This window comes from Myotis myotis, unplaced genomic scaffold (assembly GCF_014108235.1).
Source record: "Myotis myotis isolate mMyoMyo1 unplaced genomic scaffold, mMyoMyo1.p scaffold_m19_p_13, whole genome shotgun sequence".
Lineage (NCBI taxonomy): Eukaryota > Metazoa > Chordata > Mammalia > Chiroptera > Vespertilionidae > Myotis > Myotis myotis.
Genome location: NW_023416317.1, coordinates 34,021,439 through 34,038,738, shown reverse-complemented (window position 1 = coordinate 34,038,738; position 17,300 = coordinate 34,021,439). Strand labels below are relative to the sequence as shown.

The 17,300-nt window shown below is 38.6% G+C and overlaps 1 protein-coding gene across 3 annotated transcripts in view; it reads left to right on the top strand.

Annotated features, from left to right (window-relative positions):
* The window catches only part of COL6A5 (collagen type VI alpha 5 chain), a 102,779-nt gene that overhangs the window by 75,022 nt on the left and 10,457 nt on the right, over positions 1–17,300 (top strand). For 2 of the 3 annotated variants that reach the window (XM_036332646.1, XM_036332647.1), the window contains 3 exons: positions 274–933; positions 3,903–3,993; positions 6,133–6,326. In XM_036332646.1, coding sequence (XP_036188539.1) covers positions 274–933; positions 3,903–3,993; positions 6,133–6,326 — 945 coding nt within the window. Of the gene's footprint in view, positions 1–273; positions 934–3,902; positions 3,994–6,132; positions 6,327–8,670; positions 8,733–17,300 lie in introns of those variants that run through there. The other variant, XM_036332648.1, reaches the window with a different exon arrangement.

Below are 17,300 nucleotides of genomic sequence, written 5' to 3'. Positions count from 1 at the left end.
TTCTCTCTCATCGATATTTCTAACTCTCTCTATCTCTCTCCTTTCCTCTCTGTGAAAAATCAATAAAATATATTTAAAAAAAAAAAAAGAATAAAGATAATATTTTTTAAAAGAAAGAAAAGTCCTCACTAACTTAAATGATGTGAGATTGAAGAAGTGTTGGTCAAATTATTAATTCTTGGTAATCAGTCACCGAGTCACTTGAAGATCTCAAACAACAGTCTTGTGCCAACATTGAACATTGATTGATGAGTCTCTCTATGTATTTTTCAGATAAATGTTTTCCAAATGCTTGCACCAAAGAGGTTATTTTGCCTGAAAATTCTCACATGGATGTAGCCTTCCTCTTAGACAATTCTCAGAATATAGCAAGTGGTGAGTTTAAGGTTATGAAAGACTTGGTGAGCTCAATGCTTGACAACTTCGACATTGCTTCAGACCCTTTAATCTCAGGCTCTGGTGACAGGATTGCCCTGTTGAGCTATTCTCCTTGGGATAGTTCTAGGAGAAAGAAGGGTGCAGTAAAAACAGAGTTTGCATTTACAACTTATAACAGCCAAGTCCTAATGAAGAACCACATCCAGAATTCCCTCCAGCAGCTAAATGGAGAAGCCACCATTGGCCATGCCCTGCTGTGGACCATGGAGAATCTCTTCCCAGGAGCACCCAACCTGAGAAAACATAAGGTCATCTTTGTGGTCTCAGCTGGAGAAAATCATGAGAGAAAAGAATTGTTAAAGAAGATGGCTCTGAGAGCCCAGTGTCAAGGCTATGCCATATTTGTGATTTCCCTGGCCTCTCCACATGAGGACAACATGGAAGAGTTAGCCAGCTACCCACTTGATCACCATCTGATACAGCTTGGGAGAATTCACAAACCAGATCTGGATTATATTGTGAAGTTTTTAAAGCCATTTGTGTACTCCATCCGACGTGAGTCATTCTTTTGTTTTTCCTGTTTGTTTTAACAAATTACTTGGTTAATAGTGTTGATAACATAAGATAACATGTTTTTGTATCTACAACTAACCCAAATATATGAATTAGACTTTCGGTGAGTTGGAGAGAGGGATAGGACACATGATTATACCCTGTTTATATCTTAGTCATAATGTGGTGGGACCTCCCTTTTTCATGATACAATGTCTTTTAGCCCAAATCTCAGCACTTTAGAAAGCACAGGGTTACTGGAGGTCTCCTGAGCCACACTCCCTCAACCTAAAGGGATTTTAGCCACTCTCAGATGGTCTCCAGGATGAGCATTTAAAACAAAGTTTTCTCTGCTACCCCAGGTTTATTTCCAACCTTGCCCTCCCTGGAGACCTGTATGAGGATGTAAAGACAGCACAGCCCTGTGCTGCTCCCCAAGCGTGTGAGCATACAACACATGGCTGTTGAAATGCAGGTTCTGATTCAGTATGTCCAGGGCGGAGGCTGAGATTCTGCATCTCTAACAGCGTCCCCACTTATGACAATACTCTGGTCCAAGAATGACACTTTGAGGAGCAAGGTTCTGGGCCAATGCACCCCAGTGTCACCCCTGGATGGGTGCGAGTTCACAGACTGAGCTGTGAAGGGAGAGATACAGAAACTGAGAGGAAGCATCTAGGAAATGTTAAAGCGATTTGACAAGACACGGCATGCAAGCGCATGAACAGTGGACACTATCTTATTGTACAAGGTAACCAGAAGTATCAGTCTCCAAAGGATTAGAAATAAAAATGCCTTGTCCTTCACCACAAGTGGTTTGAGAAACACTTTTTCTACAGCAGTGCTTCTCAACTGAGGATAATTTTGCCCTCAGAGCACATTTGTAAATGTCTGTAGACATGTTTGGTTGTCACAACTGAGGGAGAGGATACTGCTGGTATCTGGTGGGTCGGGGCCAGGGATCTGCTAAACATCCTACAATGCACAGGGCCTCTCCCAAGCCCCGGCAGCAAAGAATGATCCAGCCCCAAAGGGAAATAGCACTGAGCTTGAGAAATTGCTCTAGAGCAGCGGTTCTCAACCTTTGGGTCGCGACCCCTTTGGGGGCTGAACGACCCTTTCACAGGGGTCACCTAAGACCATCGGAAAACACATATATAATTACATATTGTTTTTGTGATTAATCACTATGCTTTAATTATGTTCAATTTGTAACAATGAAAATGCATCCTGCATATCAGATATTTACATTACAATTCATAACAGTAGCAAAATTACAATTATGAAGTAGCAATAAAAATAATTTTATGGTTGGGGGTCACCACAACATGAGGGACTGTATTAAAGGGTCGCAGCATTAGGAAGGTTGAGAACCACTGCTCTAGAGGATCTCAGAGAATTGGAGCGGAACCTATTCTCTCTGGGAATCTGACAGGTTCAGAGTTAGGTTCTGCTGAAACCAATGCCACCATCCTAGAATTCCACAGTTGCCCTGGTGTTCGAGGAATGTCCAGCACCACCGCAGTGACAAGATCTGGAGAGTTCACTCCTCATTGCAGAGGGCGCCACCTTTCTCCTTTGGCTCACGTTCGATTGAAGAAGCAGATAATTGCCCACTTGGGAATATCATGTTATTTCTCTAACTGAATGCCTTCATCAGAGTATGATACATCATTCTATTACGTAAAACTATAGAAAAATGCTTCCAATTAAATGCTGATACTAACTTTCCTTTTGGAGTGTTTTATTAAATAATAATTAGAAGAGTTCTTTGAGGGTACCGTGCAGCACTCGTGCCATGACTGGTGAAGGCATCCCTAAAACTTCATATTCACAATTTGACCCTAGTGAGTGATTTCTTCACTCAGAGTTACTAATAACCACCTTTTCCCATTGAATATTGTTCTTCATGCCATCAAGATTGATGATGATGCAGCACTTTTAAAAGACTATAAATAACTCAGAGCTGGTCTTGCTGGGCTCGTGCGTGGCCTTACAATTATGTAGAGCTTGCTTTCATTTGACTCCCACCAGAGGAACGTAGTTAAGCATCCAGTTCACTGCCTTCCCATAACCACTGGGTTTGTAGGGGTTAAAAGACTCCTCTCCTAGGATACTTCTGGGAACTTTTTAAAACCACTGACACCAGTTCTACAGGTTTCGATGCTGGCATGTTTGCTATTCCCATATTCACAGACAATAACTGCCTTGCAATTCCGCCTCACTCACAGCAACTGTCAAGTGCAATTGATTAGAAGACATAGTCTCATTTCAGAGAAATAGAAAAAAAAAGAAGCTCATCTTAGAACCAGAGAAATATGATTGGTATAAAACCAAAAACATTATCTGAGATATTTTCATGGAGTCTTGGACCATTCAATGGTCAAAGGCCTCTTTTCACTAAAAACTATGTGTTTTCCTGAATGAGGGGGGAATGATATACTCCTCAATATTTCATAGCTTGTAGAACAACAATGGGAAGGGCATCAATGGATTTATTTAGGTCAGTAAGCTAAAACCCTTTCTGGGGTTTCTTTCTTCCTAGAAATCCGTGTTAATTGGTACAGAAGCACAGAAATAGCATCCTGCAATGAAATATTACATTTTCTGTATTTGATTTGTTAGCAAAGTGAAGAAGCTTTATAGAGTCAGAATAAAATTCCTCTTAGATTATGTGAGCCTGAGCGTATGGAAGTCATGGGTCTCTGCATCTCAATGAACCCTTCAATGAGCAATTTGAGGAAGCCTGTTTTCCCTGACCCTTGATCATTCTTTGACTGACAAACACTCTAACATCAAGTTTTGAATGCTATTTCTGGTTGCTACTATATTCTGTTTTCACCCCAGCCAAATTTTGCTGAAATATATTAGTGACATTTATTGTCTCAAGAAGATTCCTGCTGGGATTCTCTTTACCTAGCACACGCAATTTCTTGTGTAAAAATCTAACTATAACTCTGCTCTCTCAATAGGAGGATTCAATCAGTACCCGCCGCCAGGGCTTGAGAATGCCTGTAGACTCATCAATTCACAAGCAGAGGATAATCAAGACAGCGGTCTCTTGTGAGTCAGAAAGCTCTTATGTTTACAAGTGACTGTTAACGGACTGACGGGTATAACTGGCTGATGGCAGGTTATTAGGGTGAGGAAGCTAATAAGGTCCTTGAAGTAAAGGCTCTTCATGCATCTCATTTTCTGTAGCAGAAGTTCCACATCAAGCCTGCTTCCTGGATTGATGTTCCTATAGCATCCTCATGAGCTTTATTACAAGTTTGCCTTTAAATGCATGGTTTCCTCAGCAATGCCCACATTGAAATTTAGCCCAGAATAGAAACCACAATTGAGCCCCAATCCACCTCAACCTCACTGCCCATCTGTCCCACCATGAGCGCTGGGTTCTGGCCACACGGGTCTCTCACCTGCCTTGTGTGAGCTGTTGATCCATCCCCCTGGGCCTCTGGTCATGCTGCCGAGGACCCCATTCCTGCCAGTGAGACCCCTACCCATCTTTCATAGCCCTAACTGAAACTGTCTCCACTTGGAGTCCATCTTTACTTTCAATCAAAATCCATAATTCCTCCTTGTTTGTACCTTTTTAGACATCTGCTGAGACACTTAGTACAGTTTATCCCAATGTCTCACTCACTGAAGTCTGAGCCAGCATGTTTCATGGTTTCATCCTCAACAGAAAACAGAAAAGAGCTCACACTATAGCTGCACATGTAAATAATTTTCCTTAAAATTGTATCCGAAATAAAAATATAAATAACTAATCTGAATGAGACTTGAACCTCAGACAGAACAAGTGTGGCCCATTGGGTTGCTCTCTGCTTTTCTCTATACTTGCCTGTGCTTGGATCCCTGAATGCAGTCTTGCAAAAGCTCAAATTTCAGGCCATAATTACTCCGTCCTCTCAGAGGCAGTTAAGCAAAGAGCTTCTCAGAACAGATAAGGTCTCTTACAGAAGCAAAATGGCAATATGTAGGTTCCTCAGAATTCATGCAAGTTCATGTTCCTCTAAAATTAGATTTCATTTAGTTGTTAGTTTAGCAAGGAGTGTCCAACACCCAACATCTTCTGAAAGGCAACATAAAATTGATGTCATGTAAAGCAGTGTTTCCCAGCATTAATTAAGTCATAAAGTCATTTAAAGGAAAATCAAGTCTTACAGAACTGACAAATAAAATATTATAATGTTATTTTAACATGTACAAACAAACATAAATCTAGGTGCAAACACCATATGCTTATAGTTCTTATGCAACTATCAGACCAAAACAAATTTTTTGCCTCAAACCCAAGTAAACTCAACAAGACACAAATTTAAAACACTAATTTAACTGATGAGTCTACTTTGCCAAAATAGAATTCCTGAAAATTAAAAACATATGATACATATTGGCAAAGTATGATGCACGCTGCCACAATGATCATTCCTAACTGTGTGTTATGGCATTATTTGGCTTTTACTTGATATGAATGTATTATTCATGTATTATGTCTGACTTGTTTTCTTTTCTTCATTAACTTTCAATGGTTAAATACTGGCGTGTGCCAAACCCCAGTATGAAAAACAAATGTAAACCTGGACATTGTGATTACATAATTTATTTACATGAATAAAATAAGAGCAAACTTACATTGAATATGTTTTCTATCATCATCTAAATAAAAAATATTCTCAAATTATCCTAGGGAACTCTTAATCACCTAAGAATAAAAATGTAGAGACTATTTTAAGAAACATAATGTCAATGAGATATGTTTTATATAGTCTTATTCTTCTCAGAGCAGTTCTTGGTAAATTAAATGACTATTTTTATATTTTCTATGGTGATTAATATGAATATGAAACATACTACTTGGTTGTTACAAATAACCTGTGATTGACCTTCTTGTCATTTATCTAAAACTCTGTGGCAAATCAGACTTGGTTTATTCCAAAGTAGTATTTCATAGGCTATAAGCAGATTGGGGAAAAGAAAGGATAAATGGGAATTTAAAAATTTACCAGTTTATACTTTTTTAAAATAATAAGCATAATGAATCTTCATGGACTATATGATTGAAAAGAATTTAGATTTTTACCACTCTTTTTTCCCAAGATATAATTAAATAGCTATATTAAATTGTTGTGATATTTTATTTGCATTCCCCAAAGTTTTCTAGATTTACCTAAGACTTTCCATTTTATCTTCCAGATTTACTGCTGTGCCACATGACAGTCCTTCAGAAGAGAATAGCTTCATCAACCAGGAATTAAATGCTGGGGGAGACACATCTTTTATATTGGATGACCATTTGGTTCACATTCTAAACCAAATGTTTATGCCACCAAAATTAATGACTAAGTATGAAGATCAGGATTCTGAAGAAATTGCAAGTCTCACTTCTGGTAAGGAAATGAAAAGTTACAATGGAAATTTATAGATAACTGGTCCTTGTCTTTTAGCAATAATAGAGAATCAAATACATTAAGGCAGGTATCTAAAGCAACGTTTTTCCAAGTTCAAAGTGGTAGCTACAACTACTCCTTTTATTGAAAGTAAAGATTTAAATGGTGACAGGCCCTGCTAAGGAAGTTGCTACTATAAACTGTAAGTAATTTCCCTGATATTCTTTTTTTAATAATGTGTTTATTGATTTCAGAGAGAGGAAGGGAGAGGGAGAGAGAGATAGAAACATCAATGAGAGATCAGCTGCCTCCTGCATGCCCCCTACTGGGGATCAGGCCTGCAACCCGGGCATGTGCCCTGACCGGGAATCAAACCCTCAACTTGCCAGTGCAGGAGACAACGCTCAATCAACCGAGCCACACCAACTGGGCTTGTCCCTGACATTCTTTTCAAATTTAAGGTCTTTCTGGATTCCACAACTTAGGTTAGTGCGATGTAGAAGGAGGTAATATAGAGAACAACAAAGCAAAGGAAAAATGACTTTAAAAGTTGGCCTGGCTAGTGCCCCAGAATTAGTGATTGCATTACTTTGTATGAGTTATTTTTGAGAGACCTAGAAATGATAAAGCATAAACCCTCCCACTGCCTCCTCTATACATTTGAATGGCAAAGCAGCAATACCTTTTGTCAGGATTTAATAATTTAAAATAAATCAGATATATAGGATATTAGTATTTCCGCGAAAAAGGACGACATTCTAAATAGACTGTTCAGCCATCCCATCTTTGCAACTAGAATCTCCCAAAATGCTCCTTTGACCAGAATGCATTATGTCATAAGTATCATGTGTGCTGTTATAATATTTAAATTTAAAAAAGGGGCCAATTGCATGCCAATTATTTATGAGGATAAATAATATTTATTTTTTAGTAGCTTCCTTAGATACATTTTCTTTTATTCAGATTCGACACCAATGTCCCTACCTTGTCCCACTATTTCTGAAGTATGAACATTTGAACTTTATCTTTTAAAAAGTTCAACATTCTGTAAAGGAATACATTTACATAAAAGAAGCTAGAATTAAGAATAAAAGAGCCAATCAATCATTAGTTGAAAAAATAAGATTTAAAAAAGAGGTAATGCAGCCTGGCTGGCATGGCTCAGTGGTTGAGTGTCGACCTATGAATCAGGAGGTCATGGTTTGATTCTCTGTCAGGGCACATGCCAGAGTTGTGGGCTTGATCTCCAACTTGGGGCGTGCAGGAGGCAGCTGATTGATGATTCTCTCTCATCATTGATGTTTCTCTCTCTCTCCCCCTCACCCTTCCTCTTTGAAATAAATGAAAAAAATATATATTTTTAAAGAGGTAATGCATTAAACCTGAATGTATGTAGTACATGGCTTTAAGGTACTTGAGTGTGTGTATTTTCAGTTAAAAAAATTTTTAATGTCATATAGAGATAGCTTAAAGAAGAGAATAAAATATTTGTTCTTTTTAAGGGATGTAGTTAATTTGGAGTGTTTATTTTAATGATAAGGGAGTAACAACAGCCTTCAGGGCACAGGAATTTATTATGGTTTAATTTAAAAAGAGGCAAACGAGAGAAGTGGTTTGGGCTGTGTTAAGATAACAAACTGTCATTTGTGAGAATCTTGTTAGAGGTAAGCATTCTAAAGTCCAATAATCCAGAAATGTGAATCTTTTTAGGGGACACATATGTGACTGGCTGTTTAAGAAAGGAAAAGAAATTCATCTTTGCAGCCATCCTTAATGAGCATTGTTCAGTGATAATAGGAAGACTTTTCATTTGGCTTTTCAGATGTCTGGGAATCAAGATACTCATAGTTTAGCATAAGAACCAATTTGGCCGAAGAAATAATTTTGCATGGTTTTAGTAAGAGAAAATAGAAATGGTCAGTTACCCTGTCTCCACCCAGTTTCCCCCGGGTTGAAGTGAGCTAGGAGTTCCGTGAGTATTACGTCAGGTTCTGATAGGCTGGGAACAGTGAGTCTCAGACCTAAGGATAATATACATTTTTTTATCCTTTAAAGTAAATCGTAGTTTCAGATCATAAGTGTTGTCTAGGGACTTTGTGCTATTCCTTTAAAAAAAAAAAATCACCTTTGCCCAGTTGCTAAAATCTACTGAGAACTTCCTGTGTAATGTGCCATCTTCATGGAGATTACATTGTGGTTCAGATATTTTATTCACTCGTTAAGAGTTGAGCATTGTTACGTTCCAGATGTATTGCACAAATAAAAGGCTGATAATTTTCATCAGCACCTCCAGAGGTTGTGCTTGTTACTCACTTATAATCTGATCCTTTTTTTTTTTTACTAGGTGTACCGGTTAATAATGCGGATTTTTTCCACTAAGATGGAGTTACACATATGTTGATCTATATGCAATTTGATATGTATGCTATTTTGTTGTGTTGACAGCAAGCTTCAAAACTTCATCTGTCAAATTTTCTGAAGGTGCTAACATCATAGATATTTTTACACTTAAAAATGTCAAATTTTGTGCCAAAAAAAAGAGCATTTGCGGGAAGTTTTAATTTATTACTTTATTTTGAAGAAAAGTGCTGCTGAAAGTTCTTGTATACTTCGGGAAGCTTATGGTGAACATCCTCCATTTCGACATACTTGTGAATGCTGGTTTAAGCGCTTTAAAAGTGATGATTTCGATGTGAAAGACAAAGAATGTCTAGGTCAATTTGAAACACGCTTTGATTGTAAAATGACCAGAATGGGCCAGAAGACACGGCAAAGTAATTTTGCTTCGTGATGACGCACCATCACACACTTCAAACCTAGTTAAAGACACATTAAAAGATCTTGCCTGGGAAGTATTAACCCACCCGCTGTATTCACCAGACCTTGCTCCTTCAGACGACCACTTGTTCCGATGAATGACACATGCACTTTCTGAGCAGCACTTCAAAACGTATGAAGAAGTGGAAAATTGGTTCTCTGAATTATTTGCCTCAAAACAAGAAAAGTTCTATTGGGACAGTGTCCACAAATTACCTGAAAGATGGGGAAATGTGTAGCTAGCAATGGACAATACTTTGAATAAAGCACTTTTGATGTTTCTTGAAATTATCCTGTTTTCTTTGATTACAAAATCCGCATTATTAACTGATACACCTAGTAAATTAAATCTTTATTGTTGGAAGTATTACATATGTCCCCTTTTTTATCCACCATTGAACCCTTCTAGCCAGTCCCCACCCCGGCCCCAGGCTTTGTCCACCCTAGTGTCTGTGTCCATGGGTTATGCATATATGCATACAAGTTCTTTGGTTGATCTTTTCCCACCCACCCACCTCCACCTTCCCTCTGAGATTCCATAATCTGTTCCATGCTTTTGTCTCCAGAATTATTTTGTTCATCAGTTTATTTTGTTCATTAGATTCCACATGTGAGTGAGATCATGTGATACTTGTCTTTCTCTGACTGGCTTATTTTGCTTAGCACAATACTCTCCAGGTCCCTCCATGCTGTCCCAAAGGGTAAGAGAACCTTCTTTTTTACTGCTGCCTAGTATTCCATGGTGTAAATCTGATTCTTATGGCTGATGGCTGATCTTTCTGCCCTTGAGCTGAGAGTTTTGAGAGAATGTCAGGAATCACAACCATTTAAGAAATGTATAGAGTTCCTAGAGTTTTGTGGTCTGGCAATGAGTTGTACATTACCCTCTTTTTTAAAAAATATATATTTTATTGATTTTTTACAGAGAGGAAGGGAGAGAGATAGAGAGTTAGAAACATCGATGAGAGAGAAACATAGATCAGCTGCCTCCTGCACACCCCCTACTGGGGATGTGCCCGCAACCAAGGTACATGCCCTTGACTGGAATCGAACTTGGGACCTTTCAGTCCGCAGGCCGACGCTCTATCCACTGAGCCAAACTGGTTTCGGCTACATCACCCTCTTTAATAAGAAACTCAACCACTATCTTTCTGCCTATGCCTCTCTTGCTGTCTGTCTCTTATCTGCTTTGATTTACAAGTTCATCTTCAGTGCCATCACCTTTTCTGAGCAGCTTGAGGACAATCAGTATCAAAATTACCTGGAATGGAAGTCCTTTGTCAGCACAGATATTTAAGCTTCCTCAGAAATACTGCTTCATATGCAGAGGTGTGAGTGGCAAGGGGAAAGCTACAAGCTTTAAACCCACCATAGGTGAGTTTTGTATTATTTCAGGTTTGAAATCCACTATCCCAAGGATTCACAGACTGCGGGCCCTGAACCACCAACATCAGCGTCACCTGGGAACTCACTAGAAATGCAGATTCTCAGTGCTCATCCCAGACCTACTGACTCAGAAACTCGGGCAGGAGGCCCAGCAATCTGAGTTTTAACAAGCAGCACATGTGATTCTGATACAGGCTACTTTGGTGTGCCACATTTGTTCTGTTCTCAATGGAGCTGAAAGCAATTAGGTATCTAGTATCACAGAACAGAAGGGAGGATTTGTTTCCAAAGGGTTCCAGGTGCACTGGCTTATAATATGATTTTACTTATACAAGGCCATTGAACATCCATCCATCCATCCATCCATCCATCCATCCCTCCCTCCCTCCCTCCATCCATCCATCCATCCATCCTTCCAAATATCTATCTAATAAAACACTTTTTAAGATAAAAAGATATAGAGATTAGCTGGAGATACTACTGTGCATTTTAACCATGATATCTGCCATATAAAAATTCCTTGGAAAATTCTGCCCCTCCTACTTACTTACCAATGGCATACACTTAGCTCTTTGGAATTATGTAATGAAAATTGAATGGTTTAATTCTAATTAAATTGCAATTGTTGAGCCAGTGGCAAACCTAGCACTTTCATCAAAGATGCCATGTTAACAGTATTTAAAATACATTCAGTCTATTTTCAGGATTAAAGGACAGGATAATTTGTAATGGATGTTAAATACTAATACAAACTCAGCCTTGGGCTTACTCATGGCTTTAAGCAGTCCCAGGCCTTAGGATAACTTCAACTGATGTTCATTTTAATGAATTTCATTGAGAAATTAGAACCAACACTTTCTTCTGCCAGTGAGGCTGGAATTGAGCTCAAGGGAATTTGCAGGGCTCTGCTTTACATTTTTTCTAATCTGATTTTGATCTACAAATTAGCTCTTTTTAAAAAGCCGGTATGTCTTTTGACTTTGAACCAATCATAGGGTATTAGAGTAGGAAAGGTATTTAGTGATCATCTCTTGCATATTCCCTGGGGGGCGGGGGTTCACCTAGGAGACACATTGCCCTGTCTGGAGAAGGTTTTTGTTGTCACAATTGGAAGGCACTGCTGGCATCTAATTCATCTAATTTTAATTTTAATTCATTAGTTTATATTTTATCCTGAAGATGAAATTAGAGGCCACAGATGCCTTTAAAAATTTGTATTTTACGAAGCACAGGACAGCCCCTTGTGACAAAGATTTATCCAGAGAAACTGTCAATAGTGAGAGAAACCCCATTTTTTTTAGAAGAAACTTCACACCCCACAGTGTTGGAAGTAGAAGATTCAATGGAGGGGCTGGTGGTTCCTACACCTTTTATTTTTTTTAACTTTTAAATATATTTTATTGATTTTTTTACAGAGAGGAAGAGAGAGGGATAGAGAGTTAGAAACATGCATGAGAGAGAAACATCCATCAGCTGCCTCCTGCACACCCCCTACTGGGGATGTGCCCGAAACCAAGGTACATGCCCTTGTTCAGAATTGAACCTGGGACCCTTCAGTCGCAGGCCGACACTCTATCCACTGAGCCAAACTGGTCAGGGCTCCTCCACCTTTTAGACACTTCTTCATTACCCTCAGGATTCTGCTCATTTAAAAAACATTATAAAGGTACTGTTATACTATATAAAAAAAATTTTTTAAATATATATATATTATTGATTTTTTACAGAGAGGAAGGGAGAGGGATAGAGAGTTAGAAACATTGATGAGAGAGAAACATCGATCAACTGCCTCCTGCACACCTCCCACTGGAGATGTGCCCGCAACCAAGGTACATGCCCTTGACCAGAATCGAACCTGGGACCTCTCAGTCCGCAGGCCGATGTCCTATCCACTGAGACAAACTTGTCAGGGCACTATATAAAATTTTAATACAGAGAGTCTCAAACAATTTAACAAGCTGAGCTGTTTGTAGTGTGGATATATGCTTTGTTTTTTTTCACAGGCAGATAGGTTTACATAGTTGTAGTCAGATGCATATCCTACTTTTCACATAATCCTGCCATACATTTTACATGTTGCTTCAAGCTTCATGCTGGTTTTCCTGTGTCCTTATGTTACTTTTAATAAATGAGTGAATTTAACTCTTTACCTCTTGTTGAACTCGTAGCTTGCTTCTAATTCTGCTGGCACGTAGTGAACTTGAATGTAGATCTTTACTTCTGCTAAATTGAAATCTGCACTGGAATGAAATGCAATGAATTCTCTTCTAAGTCACCCATGGAACATCAGCTGAATGCCTGCTTTCATAGCCTCAGTAAACATTTCTAAACTAGGAGGTCGGCAATAGAATCATGGACACGTCCAATTTTAATGACATGTTTCATGAACTCTTTAGGAAAGCTCAACCATCTTGAGGCTCTTTTGGGGAATAAACTGAGTTTCCTCTTCATTTTAAACTATGGACTGAGGTGGTTGCATTTACTTTTGCATGGGAATTTATTATATTATGGCTGTGTGTGTGTGTGTGTGTGTGTGTGTGTTTTGTGGGTCTTAGGATTTTTGCTCTATGGTTCCACTTCAGGAACACTTCTCTGCTTGCTAATTTAAAAATAAGATGTTGATAGGAATATAACTTAAAGTTTTTCATGAAAGTAACATTTTGTCATCTGTCTTATATTTACATACCTTACTTTAAACAGCAGGTGATTAGCTCTAGGAGAAGGGTGCCTAGAAATCACTACCTTTGCCCCATTTGACCTTGAGCCTCTGAAATTATTGAGCCCTTAATATAGCGAGAAATCATAACCCCAATTTTATTTGTAACAATTGGAGTCACATGGCCATTCCAGAATTGTTACATATTATATGATACAATTCTACTTTAATAGCAAATAAAGTTTTCAGTCAGCAAATGGCTATTAAAATCATAGGAATCATGAAAATTAGATTTATCTGGGCTTCTGCAGCTGCCTGAATTCCTGTGGCAAGATAAATGCCAGATTATTTTTTTTATTGCCAGACTCCATACTTGGGGAAACCATGAAAGCCTTGGAATGTCCTAAAAAACTGTCACAAAGATACAGTTCAATTTAGACTCTAAAAATGCATTATTGCACACTTCTCTCGCCCCCAAACACTGCTCTGCCGTCATTTCTTTCCCTTCAACCCCCAATAATCCTGGCATGCTGCTCAGATAATATTGGCTTCATATTTGACATAAAATTCTGAAAACATGAGTGTGGATTATGAGTTTTATGATTAAATCAAAACTCATAGCTACATTTTATTATTTTATTGTTTGGATTAGATTTTTTTGTTTGTTGTTGCTGCTGCTCAGTAATGTGCCATATCTATCTATCTATCTATCTATCTATCTATCTATCTATCTATCATCTATTTATTTACTTATGACCCTCTTTACCCATCTCTCCTACCCTCATTCCCCCCACCTCTGGCAACTACCACATTGTTCTCTGTATCTATGAGCTTGTTGTTTCATTTTGTTTAATTTTAGATTCCACAAAGAAGGAAGATCATACAGTATTTATTCTCTGTCTGACTTATTTCACTTAGCATAATGCCCGCAAGATCCATCCATATTGTTGCACATGGCAAGATTGCATTCTTTTGTTGTTGTTGTTAATCTTCACCCAAGGATATTTTTCCATTGATTTTTAGAGAGAGTGGAAGGGAGGGGAGAGAGAGAGAGAGAGAGAGAGAGAGAGAGAGAGAGAGAGAGAGAGAGAGAGGTGAGAGAGACGCATCAATTGGTTGCCTCTCACTCGTGCCCCGACCTGAGCTGAGAATTAAACCTGTAACTGAGGTATGTGCCCAGGACCCTTCAGTCTATGGGCCAACACTGTAACCATTGAGAAAAACTGGCCAAAGAGGTGGTACAATTTTTTAAAAGTTTATTTCATCTTTAAAAATCTGCTTACAAACTCATTCAGAGGCCAGAGCACAGAATAACACCATAAAAACCAAAGTGCCAGATCCAGTTGTTGGGTATACTAGTAAATAACTCCGGGCATGCATCATTTTTTCTGGGTACACTGGTACCTTCTGCAAACTGTTGTTTCAGAGTGTGAAATAGATGGTGAGGGTAAGTCTTGCAGACTTAAGTCCACCTGGAACAGTCCAGGCTAGGAAAGACATTTATTTGAAATCTTTGGGGGAAAGGATGAAATCTATTTTAAGAGTTACTCCTGCTTGTTCAGACGATGGGGAAAGAGGACCTCATACAATAAAAGAGAATCTTACATGTGTCTCTATTTCCCTTTGGCATAAAACCAATGACATGAAGTCAGGTACACAGCCTGTGACTGCCTACCTTGCTGCCCCACCTGAGAGCTTGACCCGTGACCTCACCTGACAGGAGAGAGGACAGGCCTGGGATGGGATGTGAAGTGGAGAGGTGTGTCAACCTCGCTGCAGTTAAGCATGAGTAAACACAACAGAATGAGTTTTCTTGTTTCTGAGAGCGTGTGTACACTTGTATGCATGTGTGTAAGTTGTGTTCCACTAATCCCAGTCGACTTTATATATTTTTAATGAAAATTCTGATTTGCAAAATATAGTATCACAGGTAGGGTTTTCAGATGATGCTTTCCTATTTGTTTCTCTCTATAGAGTATGTATCTGGAGTACTTATTATAGGATATGCTAGGCACTGTGCAAACTTTAATTCTCTCAAAAACATTGTAAGATTGTACTTTATTATTTTTTTTTTTTAAAGCACGGGAACAGAGCTAACAAATGGTAGACAAGGCTCAAACTCCAAAGATTCTTCTAATAACCACTGCTCTATAATGTCTAGAGAAGAAAAATAATTACAAATTTTATTTAATTCATAAAAATTGCCTACTTCTGGAAGAAAACTTTCTCTAGTGGTTTTAATCAGAAGTAACGGCAGCTGACTGAGATACTCGTTCTTCAAACCAGGGCCTTTGATCAGATGGTTAATGTTTCCCTTAATGTGTCTGTTCTCCTCATATCTGATGACCATTTCTCCAGTTCTTCTGAAGGGGTTACACAGAGTGGGGTTCAGTTTCTGCCCCTGCCACTTACAGGCTGCAATTTCTTGGCCAAGTCACTTACCCTCTCCAAGCCTCAGCTTGTTCATCTGTGAAATGGGAAGAATGATAATCCCTTCTTGATAGTGCTGCATGGAAGATTAAATGAGAGGAGACATGTACAGAGTAGAGCATAAGATCTGAATTGAACCGAATGCTCAATTAAATACTCAGAAAGTGTAAAAATAAAAAAGAAAGCATTGTCAACCTCATGAGAAGTCTTATAAAGAAGGTTACCTTGAAAAATATCTACTACAGTTCATATGGACAGAAACATACAACACAGCCTCAGTTGTATATATACTTACCTATGGAGACCACATGGCTACTTTTGACCCGGGGACAAATTCCAAGGCAAACAGCTGGATACCTCATGCATATCTCGAGATTTCCCACCAATGCCAGGAAAGGCAGCATAGCAAATTAACAGTACACTTAATCCCAATCCAAATGGCTTATGTCCTATAGAGTCTCCCTTCTCCCTAAATTCCCTTTCCACCCCCACTTCTCCCTAAAGTTTCTGCAGTGCACCTGGCATTGTGGCTTAAATCTTGGCCACACTTAGACTAATCTCTGGGGCCACTTCCCTGGAAATTCAGCTGTATTCCTCATTCCTTCCAAGCCTTGTCAATAATAAAGTGAGCCAGCCCTTTCTCCTCTGCCATTCTGAGGAAATTATTCAGGCCTGAAGACGGGAATTTGGCTTGGTGACATTTCCAGCAAATACACAGAATTGTTATGAGCTATGGGTATATTTTATTCTTACTTCTGCCAGGTTTCCTTGAAGGAACGTATTTTTGAAGGTCCAGTCTCCCTAAATGAGATGAATTTAGACTCAAAGTAAAATAATCACACCTTACATTTGACTAAATTTTAGAGTTTTCAAGAAATAATCATCTACATTTAGCTTCTTCGATTCTCATGCTAATCCTATAAATAATTTTATAGGTGAAATACACCTCGTTAGAGAATAGTTCTGCTGGGTACTTTGGAAAAGGATTGAGATTTTCCTCACATATAAAGAGAGTGTTGGGGCAGTGGAGGGGGCACATAGTAATATTTCTGGTATGGGCATGTGTGAAAAAGTTTTTCACTAACCTGGTAAGTCAGCCCTTCCAATTCTACCAGAACATTTATGAAATGCTTTTTCTTGTGTTTTTACGAAGTGTGTTGATCGGCCTTTTTAAAAAAGCTGAAACGCTGTAGTTGGAAAACAGAGATCCGTTTGCAGAGCAGTTAGTGAACAGTCAACGCCAGAATCATATACTACAAAATGACAGAAAGGTCCGTTTAACTAATCTTCATAGTTCCCAATACACTGTAGCCAAGAACTCTAGAAACGTTTTTCGTGATAACATTTTAGGGCTAAAGTATATTATCTAAAATTCACAGCAAATAAGAACATAAAATATATGCTTTTTCTGCACTCCCAGTTTTATGTTTAGTAATTTAACCATAAGGAACCTACATCTTGATCAAAAATTCAAAGAGTTCGAAACTAGGTTCCTGATGGGGACTGAGAGACCCATAAATTTCAATCATACTTGTGAAATGCAAAATCCTGTTCAATTACTACACATGTGTTGATAAAAGAAAAATCTGGTACATAAATGACCAGTTCTTAGCCCTTTGTGAGAAGGAAGAGAACATAGAAACATCTCAAACGAGATGGTCAGTTATCACCTATTAGAAATGCCC